The 13,220-nt window shown below is 42.8% G+C and overlaps 1 protein-coding gene across 2 annotated transcripts in view; it reads left to right on the forward strand.

The window, feature by feature from the left end:
- The window catches only part of LOC139620025 (rho guanine nucleotide exchange factor 10-like protein), a 40,413-nt gene that overhangs the window by 18,830 nt on the left and 8,363 nt on the right, over positions 1-13,220 (forward strand). For both annotated transcript variants that reach the window (XM_071475149.1, XM_071475150.1), the window contains 17 exons: positions 155-268; positions 409-517; positions 1,244-1,347; positions 2,227-2,304; positions 2,778-2,957; positions 4,532-4,648; positions 5,798-5,890; positions 7,514-7,684; positions 7,903-8,048; positions 8,346-8,512; positions 9,496-9,611; positions 10,649-10,776; positions 10,913-11,013; positions 11,444-11,559; positions 12,161-12,247; positions 12,357-12,574; positions 12,964-13,121. In XM_071475149.1, the coding sequence (XP_071331250.1) occupies positions 155-268; positions 409-517; positions 1,244-1,347; positions 2,227-2,304; positions 2,778-2,957; positions 4,532-4,648; positions 5,798-5,890; positions 7,514-7,684; positions 7,903-8,048; positions 8,346-8,512; positions 9,496-9,611; positions 10,649-10,776; positions 10,913-11,013; positions 11,444-11,559; positions 12,161-12,247; positions 12,357-12,574; positions 12,964-13,121 (2,203 nt within the window). The remainder of the gene's footprint in view (positions 1-154; positions 269-408; positions 518-1,243; positions 1,348-2,226; positions 2,305-2,777; positions 2,958-4,531; positions 4,649-5,797; positions 5,891-7,513; positions 7,685-7,902; positions 8,049-8,345; positions 8,513-9,495; positions 9,612-10,648; positions 10,777-10,912; positions 11,014-11,443; positions 11,560-12,160; positions 12,248-12,356; positions 12,575-12,963; positions 13,122-13,220) is intronic.

The following is a 13,220-nucleotide window of genomic DNA, read 5'->3' on the forward strand; positions in this document are numbered from 1 at the left end:
GCACACCCTGAATGACAGGCGCACGCAGACATGGGGCTGATAAAAAGAAACCAGCCCACTGAATTAAGATGAAAATAAGATAATAATAAAAATTGTCTTTATGACCTGTTGTCAGTGTGTTAATCTGCTCTCCTGTCTGGTGTCGTTCTGCCAGCTGCCTGCAGATGTGCTGAGTTTGAAGGAGCGTTGTGCCGTCACCAGGAGGGAGCTGGCGGTGCGTCTCGGTACACCTCATGTTGCTCAACTCAAACAGAGCTGTGACACTAAGGTAGGCTGAAATGATCTCAGTGGACAAACTGGGATCAGCCAACAGAGTGATGTGGCTCACATGCTAGTTTTGGTCAAATAAGATAATTTTTTTTATTATGTGCAGTAACCTTGATTATACATCTGTTCTGTGTTCTCCAGGTGCAGCAGTTTATGAAAGCAGCGAGAAACGGTACCAAGGATGGTTTAGAAAAGACGAGGTTGGCCATGATTCGTAAAGTGTCGTTCCTGCAGAGGAAAGACTCCACAGGTACAAACGCTGGGACCAACAAGTTCACACAATATGTTCAGTTCCTTGGAAATCAGATTTGTAGTCTCTTTGGCACCAAGACTCCAGTGGTCCAAGACACTTAGAACCAGGCAGGTGTAACTATGGGTAAACTGAAAAAAACTGGGCACAAATAGTTTTTGTTAATTCTCTCAGAAAACAAAAAATAACCAAAATATGGATTTGGTAAATGCTTCCAATGAAAAAGGACTGACTGACTTCTCTGGAGGACAGGCTGCATTTTAAAGATGTCACAATGAATATTACAGACACAAAATCATGAGTTGGAATTAAAGGGACTACTTGTAAGTTTTCTCTGCTGCTGAGTGTTGTTTCTTGGAGCGGTGATGGTTCGTTGTGTTTACAATACAAGAAAGTGTAATACGTCCTCTGAGCTGCTACTTCCTCAGTCCGGACCGGACGCTACAGTGACTCGGTATCAGAAAATGATGAGATGGGCCGGACAGAGGCCAGCTGGTTAGCATGCGAACTTCCATAGCAGAAAAGTGATAGAAATAGAAGCAAAACAAGAAGGTTGATGTTGTGAAGAAGCTGTTGATGCTAACGTTGGTTATGTAGCAATAGCAAAACTTACTTATAGCTCATTTAAAGCTGACATTGTGTAAGTGTCTGTAACAGTCCTACCTGAAGAGACACCTTCATGTTCATTTCTCTGTGTGAACAAAGTGGTTGTGTTTAATTTTTCAGGTGAGGGGAAGGACGATGCAGGTTACATGGACGTGTCTGTGTGTGAGTTAAAGCACCCTCCACCACAACTCTGCCCCATGCCGGAGGGGCTCAGCAGTCAGCAGGTGTGTGTTCAGATGTGTGTGTGTGGGTGTGTGTGTGTGTGCACTGGCCAAATGTCTGTGTATCAGAGCAGATAACAGTGAAAGGCCAGTTTATGTTCTTCAGCACTGTGCTGCACAGAGATAAAATCAGTTTCTAGCACACGGTTTATTGTATCACAGTCATTACAGCTTCACTGCCTCCAATGATTAACCCCAATAACTGATACAGTTATAAATTTTACCTTAAATATGAAAATCAGTATAAATTATAATCTGACTTTGTAGTCTGGGGTTTATTTACCTGAACTGTTGACAGAACCAGACCTTTAGCTGTAAGGTGCTTTTCTAAGGTTGAAGTTTTTCATCTGCAGGAAGTGAAGTTGAATTTTATAGATGTACACAAAACGCTGAGGAGAAGCCACTGGAATAAACTAGTGACTGAAAACTGTAGTGGCACTAAAAAGAGAAAGTGAGAGCAGCAGAGTGGTGACTGTACTGTACTGATTTAAACACTGTTGTGGAAATGTTCATTATACTGAATTTACCATATCAACCTTTACAGTACAGATGATGTGTTTTCTGTGTTACTCAGTAACTCTGTGGCTACAGACACATTCATAAGTAGTTTAGTAGTGGATCTGATTACATTTTGCTTTAGTATATGAATGAATATTATAGAAATTGCTGTAAATACTGTACACTTATAGCAAACAGATTCAAAATGATACCAGATGTGTAGCATGAAAAGACAAACACGACCTAAAAAAACGATGAGCTAATTGGCTAAATTGGTGTTTTGCAATATGCAGCGTGGTGCCGTTAAAACAGTGTGTTAATAGTCAATACAGGTTTATCCCAGATTGATGTGAATGTCAGAGCTTCTCACTCCTCCTCCTTCAGGTTGTCAGACGTCTCATCCTCAGCTCCATTGTGCAGAGTGAGAGCAGCTACCTGGACTCTCTCAAGAGAATCCTCCAGGTGAGTCCCATCTGTCCTCAGGTAACAAGTCTACCGCTGCATGTCAGTGTGGAGAGGCTTTATTTGTACGTTGGGTCCAGCTGTCTCAGGACAGTTTTCATCTGGAGACTTTTTTTTTTAACTCACTCTAAAGTTTCAGTTCTTCAGTTGATGTGTGGAAAAGATTGTTAGGCACTGACCATAACAACAGCAGTGATGATGGTGGTATCCCTCTCTCTCTGTGATTCATGTTAATATCAATGTACTGTATAAATATACTTAAAAGTCCTGACAACTTATTTTTTGTAATTTTTAGCTGTTAAGAAATGACTCAGCACATTAAAATGCAGAGTTTGGAGCATTAACAGGGTAGTTCAGTTAAGGGCACACTGAGGCAAAACTGAAAGAGAAACACGCTGTGTTTGTTATATAACCCTGCTGAGAGAAACCTGACCACGGCTCCACAGTAAAGCTGCCCTCTCTGTCTCTGTCAGGAGTACCAGAAGCCTCTGCTGGAGCCACAGAACTGGATCCTGAGCCCCAAGAAGGTGCGTCAGATCTTTTACCGTCTGCCGGAGATCCATCAGTGTCACTCCATGTTCCAGATCGCCTTGGCGTCCCGCGTGGCCGAGTGGGATCACAGCGAGAAGATCGGAGACCTGTTTGTCGCCTCGGTGAGTCACGGAGACCTTTTCTTCTTTCTTTCTTCGTTTCTGTGTTTTTGCCTTGTTCTTCCCTCTGAGAAGACAAGTCCAGTGGGTCACTGGTGTCTCTGAAGTCTCCTGCTGATGACATCACTATGACATCATCAGGTTTCTCCTCCAGAGAACATTATATAAATGTTTTCATAGGTAGTTGGTAGTTTTAACCAAGAGAACAAGTGAACTAATCTTAATTTCCCTTTAATATGAAGAACCTTAATAAAATTTAACGGCGACACCCTCCATCAGTATCACGCTGTATTTGATCGTAATGGTCGAAGCAACTCGCTCTCTTTTTTTAACCACCAGATTCAATTTGTTGCCTCAATTATCTTGTTTTTAATCCAGATTAATTATGAGAGTAAAATTAATTTAATAATACTTATGAACTTTAAACCTTAGCGGCCATGTTAACTTTTATTTCTAAAGACATTTTGTGAACCAGACACTTTTCTTACTTCTTCTTTTTCCAAGAAGATGATTAGAACCATTATATGAAAAACCTTAATGACTGAGGCTCAGTGTCTGTGTCAGAGCATTAAACTGCATCATAAGGTAAAGGAAGCATAAGGAAACATACAGACTACATTGACCCTCATCAGACGTGGACATGTCACCAAACGCAATATTCTGGTTTTGGTCTTTTAATGTGTTGATGATTATTAGAAGGTAAAATACTGGCAGTGCCGTCCTTTACATTGGAAGTAGGATCAGAAGTTACCTGATGTGATCAGTCAATAATTAGTCTGCTTCAAGGTTGGAAAAATCTTGAGTCATTGGATCTTGATGATTTTTACACTGAGTGAAATATTCAAACCATTTCATCCCATAAGATGTTGTGGTTCATCATTTTGTAGATAATTCCCTGAACCTGAGCCCAACTGTTACCTTTGGGCACCAGCAGGTCGGGGGGGGGGTGACAAAGTCTTTATTAGTGAGTTCCTGCAGAAGTAGTGTTAAATGAGTGTTCATAAAAAGAATCAGTGACTGTTTCACTGGGAGCTCTGAACATTAAAATCAGAGCTGCACCGATTGAGCGGCTGGTGATCAGAATCAGACTGATTGATCGGTCATGACCTTTGACCGACCGATCAGTCTCAGACCTGCGTGAGTGAACATGTCCAGGCTGTGATACCTGTAAGGCCAAAGCTGTGGAGGAACAACCACGAAAACATCTAGAACCACAAACTTCATCGGACACTTAAACATCATCATCCTGCTGAACATGTCCAATTTCAAGACTGCTGTGCCTTTCATAATAATCAGTACTGATAATCATCCATTGATCCATCGTTGATGAGCTGTCTGAAAACTCTTCACCAGAAAGTGGTAACATGATTTCTGTTTCGTTCAGAGCGAGAGAGAGAGAGAGAGAGACAGAGAGAGAGAGAGACAGAGAGAGAGAGAGAGAGACAGACTTCCATCTAGTTATTTGATTTGTATTGTGAACATAGTTGAATTGAATTGTCCATTAAAGAACAATTACCGATTGATGTGTAACTCAGTTATTGATCAGACTCAGCAGCTTGACTCTCTTTCCTCCACAGTTTTCAAAGTCCATGGTGCTGGACGTGTACAGTGACTACATCAACAACTTCACCAACGCCATGACACTGATCAAGAAGGCCTGCTTGTCTAAACCTGCGTTCCTGGACTTCCTCAAGGTGCTCGCACTGTTTTTTAAACCGGAGTTTGTTAAACCTGTTAAATCTGCACCGTTCGTCTTTTTCAGTTGTTTGTCTGACAGAATTGAAACTTGTCTCTGTTTTGTCCAATCAACAGTCTGCACTCAACAAACACTCATTTAAAAAGGTGGTCGTAGTGTTTACCAATACTTTACTCAGTAGCTATACTTTATTATTACATGAGTACGCAGTAGTCATTACTACATTATTACACGAGGCCCACAGAGACAGAGCGAAAAAACTTCATGGATATTTTGGTCCATCAGCCCAACAGTGCTGAGGTGCTGCTGATGACCGGTCCTCACAGGCTGCCACAAATCTGTGAGAGCAGATCATAGACTTTTTATAAAACTGGATGTAGACTCTATCTAATGACCATCAGGGGGCGACTCCACTGGTTGTAAACAGAGTCTGATTGTATTGAAGTCTATGTGAAAATGTCTCTACTTCTCACTGATTTATTACCTCAGTAAAAGTTTTCCTGATGAGTTTATGTCTCAGTCTCTAGTTTCAAGTCTTCTTCAACACAACATGATGTTCATTTTTTACATTATGGTCCATTTAGAGGAAAATAGAGCATAAAGCAGGGGATGCATTAGGACGGGGCTACCGTGTGATTGACAGACTGTACCACACACAGAGACCTGTCTGACAATCAGGATAGAGGACAGAGCAGGTCAGATCCACCCCTCACTCCACCTCAGCTCCACCTTCTCCTCCAAATATGGTTTCTTCTGGTTTCAAAAAACCAAGATGGCGACGGACAAATTACAAACTTTAGGCATCAAAACAGCAGCTCACAAGCCAGTGGGTGACGTCACAGTGGGTTGACACTTGGTGCAGATCTAGGATCAGTTTAGACTTAGATAATAAGGTCTGAAATGGACGAGGAGTCATCCCATCTCTGTCGGTCTGATTACACCAGCAAACAACATGAAAGAAAGAAAGAAAATACGCAGGTGTAGATTGTTGTTTTGATGTCAACAGGGCAGAGTATAACAGAGTTGAATGTGATTCAGTGGGTGAGGGCTGCCCCTCCCCACAGACCCTGATGTCACCCTACATGGTGTCTTTTTGACATGTTAGACTTTCAACAGTCACTAAATCTTCCCTCCATCTGACTTTCAGAAAAAACAGGCGTCCAGTCCCGACAGAATCACTCTGTACGGCCTGATGGTCAAACCCATCCAACGCTTCCCTCAGTTCATCCTGCTGCTGCAGGTGAGTGACTTGTCCTCATGAGCTGCAAGAAAACACAACCTCCAGTTACTGAACATGATCTGCACATCTGTCCACATCTGTCCACGCCTATCCTCACCTGTCCACATCTGTCCACACGTGTCCACACGTGTCCACACCTGTCCACACCTGTCCACATCTGTCCACACCTGTCCACACCTGTAGGCTGTGCTCAAACTTTGCTTTATGTGGTTAAAAATGAATCATTCTTCATGCATAATCATCACAATCAGTATCATCAGGACCATCATGCATGTCCTTCTTTACAAAAAGCCAAACATGACCCAGAACACGGTCATGTGACTGACGCTGCGCTGACTCTGATCCCTGCTGAGGAAGCTCGTCTGCATTTCAAACAGGAAGTGCACAGACAGGGGCAGTTTGTGATTTGTGCCCTGCCGCTCAGACTAACTGCCTCCGCTGGAATATTTGGTTTCATTTCAAGTCCTGAAACTTTGAGTTGGACTTTCTGACAGGAGGAAGTGAAAGACACTCATGCCTCTGCTGCAGTGCACTGTGGGTCCTGAATGGTAAAACATGGCTCTAAATCTTTCCCCTCTCAATTACCTGATATTAAAAAACAAAGTCAAGCAGGTTGTTAGTGCATCTGATCAATCTATTCTCCTGCCATCATGAAAAGTGACAGAGGGGATAGAGATGAAATCACTGGAGCTGATCAGACCTGAACGGACCAGGTGAGCGAACACCAGTGGAACCAGCTGATAACAGGGGGGGGGGGTTTCTCACCAGCCTGAACCTTAATGTGCTGCAGCACATCACGCTTCATGCACCAAATGTTTTCTGTCTTTAACAAGGTTTCTGCTTCATGGCCTGGCTCTGTAAGAGAAGACACAGAAATTAGTTTTTACTTAACTAACATAACATAAGATAAAGTAAGGCCAACAGGTGGAACCAGCACCAGAATAACAGAAGAGGAGCTGAATTAACTGAGCAGAAGACAACATGGTGCCAAGGAGGATGGAGCCTCCTGAGCAACAGGATGATGGGTCTTTTATCCTCTATGAGGAGGACAGTGGCCTCCAGGTCCCTGATAGTCTTCAGCTCCACCCAACCAGGAGCCTGCAACATGACAACACACAACAAAGCAATAACACAACACACATTGATTTATGAATTAATCACCATAGATATCCTGCCGCTCAGGAGGTAGAGCTGTCGTCTACTAATCAGAAGGTCGGTGATTCGATCGCTGGCTCCTCCAGTCCGGATTTCAAAGTGTCCTAGAGCAAGATACTCAACTCTGAATTGCTCTGTATGTGAAATGAGTTTTATTATAGTGTGTGAACAGGTGAATGTGGTTTCCATTGTAAAGCTCTTTGAGTGGTTGATAACACTAGAAAAACGCCACACAAGTGCAGCCAGTTTACCACTATCATCATCCTTCTCTTCAGAAATATTCACAAATTATCTTTAATCTTGAAAACTTTTCAACCAGATATGTGTGAAGATGAAAGATTGTGTAGTAGGATCTTCTGAAGAGGAGCTTGATCATATGTTCCTCACACTCTGTGCATTATTCTGTTCCCTGTCACCTTCAGGTGAGGTAACCCTCCGTGTTGTTGTTGTTGTTGTTGTTGTTGTCAGGACATGCTGAAGAACACCCCTCAGTCCCACGCTGACCGGCTGCCCCTGCAGCTCGCTCTCACTGAGCTCGAGACTCTGGCAGAGAAACTCAACGAACAGAAGCGTGTTGCTGATCAGGAGGCTGAGATCCAGCAGTTAGCTCACAGTGTCGGGGACCGCACCTTCAACAAGGTGACGCAGGACGCACGAGAACACACACACACACACAGACACGCACACACACCTACGAGTAAGAGCTTTATTTTGATCCATGACCTTCTTACTCTTTACCCTCAGTGTTAGAAAAACGTAGACGCATTGAAATGAAAAGACTCCATGAATCTGTTCAGTGTTCACATAAATTCAGGAGTTTAATCTGCCGTCATCACTGAGGTGCTCTGTGTTTCCAGCTGCTGAACCCAGAGCAGAGGCAGCTGATTCAGTGTGAACTGCTGACTGAAATCGTTTATGGCGACAACGGTCAAGTCCTCAAGTCGAAGGAGCGAAAGGTCTTCCTGCTCAACGACACCCTGATCTGTGCCAACGTCAACCTGAAGTGAGTTCGTCCGTCACTGTGTGTTGTCTCCACTGTTCAGAGACTGAAGGTTTAGATGAATAGATGAATGTGTTTAAAAACCAAGATGGCGCCAGACAAGGTATAAACTCAGTTGTGATGTGTCCCACAGCCTTTTTGGTGACTGGAACTTGCTCAGACTTGTGCAGTGAGTCCTGTTCTCGTGGAGTTACCAGGTTTCAGTGACTCAGGGGACTCGGGTCAGTGGGGACGATGCTTCCCTGTGATGAAACGGCTGAACTCAGACTAACTGTCATGTGTAATATGTCTGTCCACCAGGGGCCCCCCTGACATCAGCAGCCTGGTCCCTGTTGGTCCTAAGTACACGGTGAAGTGGCTCGCCCCCCTGCTGCAGACTCAGGTGGTGGAGGTGGGACAGGACAGTCTGCAGAGCCGGGACAGTGTCATCACAGGCAGACGCCGCAGCTCCACCACCAGCACCACCGGTACACTCAGAGCTCAACACCCGTCACACACTGACGTACAGTGAATACAGCACATACACAATAGTGACTGAGCTGAAGGAACACCTGTTACACATTTTACAGACCTAATTATAGATGTTTAATTATAACTAATTAAAGGTCCCATATTATATAAAGGTAGATGTGTTTGTGATTATAAAGCAGGTCTAGGTTCTATATTAATACTGTGAAAGTATCAAAGCCTCAGTCCACAGAGAAATGCACACAGCCTGTATTCAGAAACTGAGCCTTAAAACCAGCCGTCAGGACTTCTGGAACTTTGTGATGTCACAACAAAGTAGCCACCACCCTCAGCCACACCCCAAGCCCCGCCCACCCAGACCAATCTTAAATCTTAAATTCAACCTAGCAGGAGTGTTTACCTGAAATCTTCTATATTTTTATTGGATCACTCAGAAAACAGTCAGCCAATCAGAAGAGAGGCTCAGATCCTCTCTTCTGATTGGCTGACTGACCTGTTGTTACTAGAGCTTCAGAGAGAAGCCTGAGAGAGGAGATGTAAAACTACACTGAGATGGTTTTTGGTTCTTAAAACCACAAATATATCTTCTGATGGAGATCAACACTTCAGATAAAACACAGGAGAAGTTAAAATATGGAGCTTTAATAAATTGATACATTGTAAAAGCTAATTATTAATTGGATTATTAATTAGTTCTACCTGACTCTTTGATCTTAACTGATAAAGTGACAGTTTGCAGGGTTTTTGATGGAATGATGTCCAGATATCTGTGACATGATCAATTTATTGACCATTAATGTCAGTGCTAATGTGTGCACGTACCTGTAACTGATCACAAATCAATCATCTTGTCATTTCCTTCTCATTCATTCAGATATTTGTCACATGATGCTCATTAGGTGATAATTTAAGAATCATTATTTGTCGGTGATGTTTAGGTGTGAAGCTGACAGAGAAGCTGTTTGTGTTACCTGTGTTTCAGGTAAAGTCTTCCTGGGCCCCCCAAGACTGTACCAGGAGCTGGAGGAGCTGCAGCACGACCTGGCTGTGGTGGAGGAGGTCTCCCTGCTGGTGGGCACGCTCCATGGCACCTACCAGGTAACAACACCTGTGCTCACATCACGTGGGACTAACAGAGTCTCCTGCAGCCTCTCTGATGTCTCACTTCTTACAACACTTTCTTTTCTTTATACCTTTCTTTTTGATTGTATAACTTTATATTTTGTGGACCTCTTCTTGTTTTTTGGATGTTGTCTTTCCTCATTATTTCCTGCCTCACTTTCTATCTTCTGTTTAACAGAAGGTGTTTTTTTCCTACCCCCAGAATCTATGAATATATAAATATTGTTGATTTGTTTTTATTCAATTATTTAATTCATTCAGAAAACAAAAAAGCAAATAAAACCAATATAATTTAGTTCAAAAGTTAAACAGGGCACAATTTGTCTCATACATCAAAGTCCATTTGAATGTGACCTGGAAGTTTCAATGAAGCTGGGATGACGCATTTTTGTCCAGTCCAGACCCGTCACCCTCTGAAAACATTTGTCACATCATAAAACTAAAAATACGACAAAGGAGACGCTGAGCTGTTGAGCAGTTCAATCCTATATCAGGCAAGAAGGGACAACATTTCATTTTCAAAGCTCCAGCAGCTGATCTCCTCAGCTCCCAAACGTTTGCAGAGTGTTGTTAAAAGAAGAGCTGATGAACACAGTGGTAAACACAACCCAGTCCCAACTTTTCTGAAACGTGTTGCTGCATTAAATTCAAATTGAGCAGATATTTTTCATAAAACAATAAAATTTCAGCGTTTCAACATTTGATACTTTTTCTTTGTTCTATTTTCAGTTAAATATGGTTTTACATGATTTACACATCATCACATTCTGTTTTTATTTACGTTGACAGTGTCCCAACTTTTTTGGAAACAGGGTTATATTATTATTATTATTATTATTATTATTATTATTGCAGTTTTGGGAATGAATTTATTAAGATGTGATCACAGTTTCACTGCTGCTTCACTGCTCAGTACAGGCTCAAACTTTTTCCTTCTCAGAAGATGTTAATGAAGATAAAAAAATGTAAAAAATGATCTAACTGGTCCATCCTTGCTCTTGTGTCTCTGTCAGAATCTGAACACCACGGTTTCTCAGGACTGGTGTCTGGCTCTGCACAGACTCATCCGTCTGAAGGAGGAGGAGATCCAGAACGCCAACAAGTGTCGCCTGCGTCTGTCTGTCCCTGGAAAACCTGACAAGTGAGTGTCAGGAGGTTCATGTTAGACCAGCTCAGAGCATGGACACTGTGGCTGTCAGGTTTTACCAGGCAGAGGTTTTCAGTCTTGGATTTAAAGTAATTTTGAACGTGAACGTTTTTTTTCTTTCCTCTCCCAGGTCTGGTCGTCCAGTGAGCATCATGGTGGTCCTTAACACTCCCAGCCCCCTCAGTAAGATCTCCTGGGTGAACCGGCTTCACCTGGCCAAGATCGCTCAGAGTAAGTTCAGCACGCTGCTGTGAGGTTTCCATCCAAACGTGGCACAAAGTCTTACTGTGTTTCAAGAATTTCTACAGTGTTGATTAGTGCATTTTTCCATTTACAACTATTATGTGATTAGGAGTGAAAAACAATATAGAAGATAAGATAAGATGAGAAAATGTGGCATTTTATCTCAGTTTGTTCCATGTGTCATTTGAGGATAGTTTCAGTCTCTTCATGTCCACCAGCGTTAATTTTGTCTTGTTTTATTCTTTTGATGAAAATGTTCATTAGTTTTAGTCAAACTTTATAATAATATTGATAATAAACTTTATTTGTTTTTATTTTATGTGTATAGCACCTTACTTAACAAAGTTACAAGGTGTTTGCATAAATTTTTTTTTTTAAATCATAAAGCTCAGTGAATGTCTGTTGTGTGTCTGCTCAGGACATGAAAACGCTCCGGGGTGGGAGTGTGCTGAAGAAGATGGGAAGACAAAGGCTCCATTTAGTTTTCCACTGTTGACCTGCAAACTGCCTGTTTTCTCTCCTCAGACACTGAAGGTGAGAGCTGCTGGTTATAGATGTGCATATGTCTGTGGTTTGTCATTGGTTGGATTTACAGTATATTCTGGTTGTGATATTTACGTCAGACTGAGGATGGAGGGAGAAGATGTTGCAGCATCTCAACAAAAAAAAATTTTTTTTTAGGTGAAGTTGTGAATCTGGACTCAAACACTGAACTCAGAGACCAAGTGTGCAAAAGTTCAGAAACTGGTTTGTTGTAAAATGTGGGTGGATGAAGGAGGATGGTGAGAGTAGAGAGGATCCAGGAGAAGTGTTGGACCAGGTCAGGAGGAGCAGGTGGAGCGGACTCCACTAATAAAGCACTTCTCAAGTCTTACACCTTACAATGGAAGCCACATTCGTACAGTATCTAAAATACTATTTTAATATGTAAAATGAGACAACAACATGTAAAATGAGTAACAATGAGAAAATGGTATATTTAGTGTCCTTTGTAAAGAGATGCCTCTGTAGTATCTGTGGGGGTGTGTGTGTGTGTCCCACCTGGTCCAGCTGGTCTCATGATGTATTTTATCATGTGTGGAAATAAACTTCTCCTGTTCTGCTCGTACAAACGTGTCTCTCTCTGTTTGTGTAGCTGCAGGCAGCTCTTCACAGTCCGTCTCAGTCCAGCCTGCTGGGTTTCTGCACAGCCAGCACGTCCTTACCACAGGGTTACCTCTGGGTGAGCATTTCTTCAAATTTATCATCTATTCTCTTCTTTTATTTTCGTCTTCTGATCTGATTCTGTACCCTGAGTTAACCTCGGTCTCCTCTGTTCACTCGGCGTTCAGACTGCCGGTGGAGGGGGCGTCTCCAGCCACGGCCAACTGGAGATCTTCTCCCTGAACCGAGCCACTCCTCGCCTGGTCAAGACCATCCCTCTGAGATCCTCGATCCTCTGTCTGGAGTATGTGAAGGAGCCGTGTCCCAGCACAGAGGAGGAGGCTGAGAAGGCCCAGAATGCTGCCAAGATGGGAAACATCATCTGTGTCGGCCTGCAGGACGGGAGGTCAGTCATCTCACTCTGTTGACACAAACTGATCCAGGACACAGACACTGACATTTTATCTGGTCCAGTCAGTCAGTTGTGTACAGATAAAACAAACCCAGATACAGATACTGTTGTTTAGTGAAAATTAGAGGTGTTGGTAGGTGTGTTTTTTAAATGAGGACACATATTAGTCTGGCTGTCTCTCCTGCTTCAAGTCTTAATGCTAAGCTAGGCTAACCACATCCTGACTCCAGCTCTAGATGTGAGATTGAGATCCACCTGAACATCTCACTGACTCAGAAAGAAAGAGAAGAAGTGAATTTACCAGTTTGTTTTGTTTTACCGTTCCTTCATTTTACGTGAACAGTTTTAACTTTTCATTGTAATGTGTCTCTTTGTCTTCCCAGCATCCATGTGTACAGCAGTGTGGACACAGCTGTTCAGTGCCTGCTGACCTTGGTGAACCCTGACAACAGTCCAGTCCTCTGCCTCAAACATTCGCTGTCTTTCCTCTTTGCTGGACTGGCCAACGGCAAAGTAGCTGCGTACCAGAGAAAGTCTGGAGGTGAGAGCTCGCTTAGAAACACCTGCTGCACCAGTGTGAGGGTTTGGTTTGGTTTGGTTATGGTTTCACGTCAGAATGAACAATATTGCTTGAGCGATG

The sequence above is a fragment of the Trachinotus anak genome, unplaced genomic scaffold (genome assembly GCF_046630095.1).
Source record: "Trachinotus anak isolate AG129_WGS33_773 ecotype Australia unplaced genomic scaffold, CSIRO_AGI_Tana_v1 ptg000004l, whole genome shotgun sequence".
Classification (NCBI taxonomy): domain Eukaryota; kingdom Metazoa; phylum Chordata; class Actinopteri; order Carangiformes; family Carangidae; genus Trachinotus; species Trachinotus anak.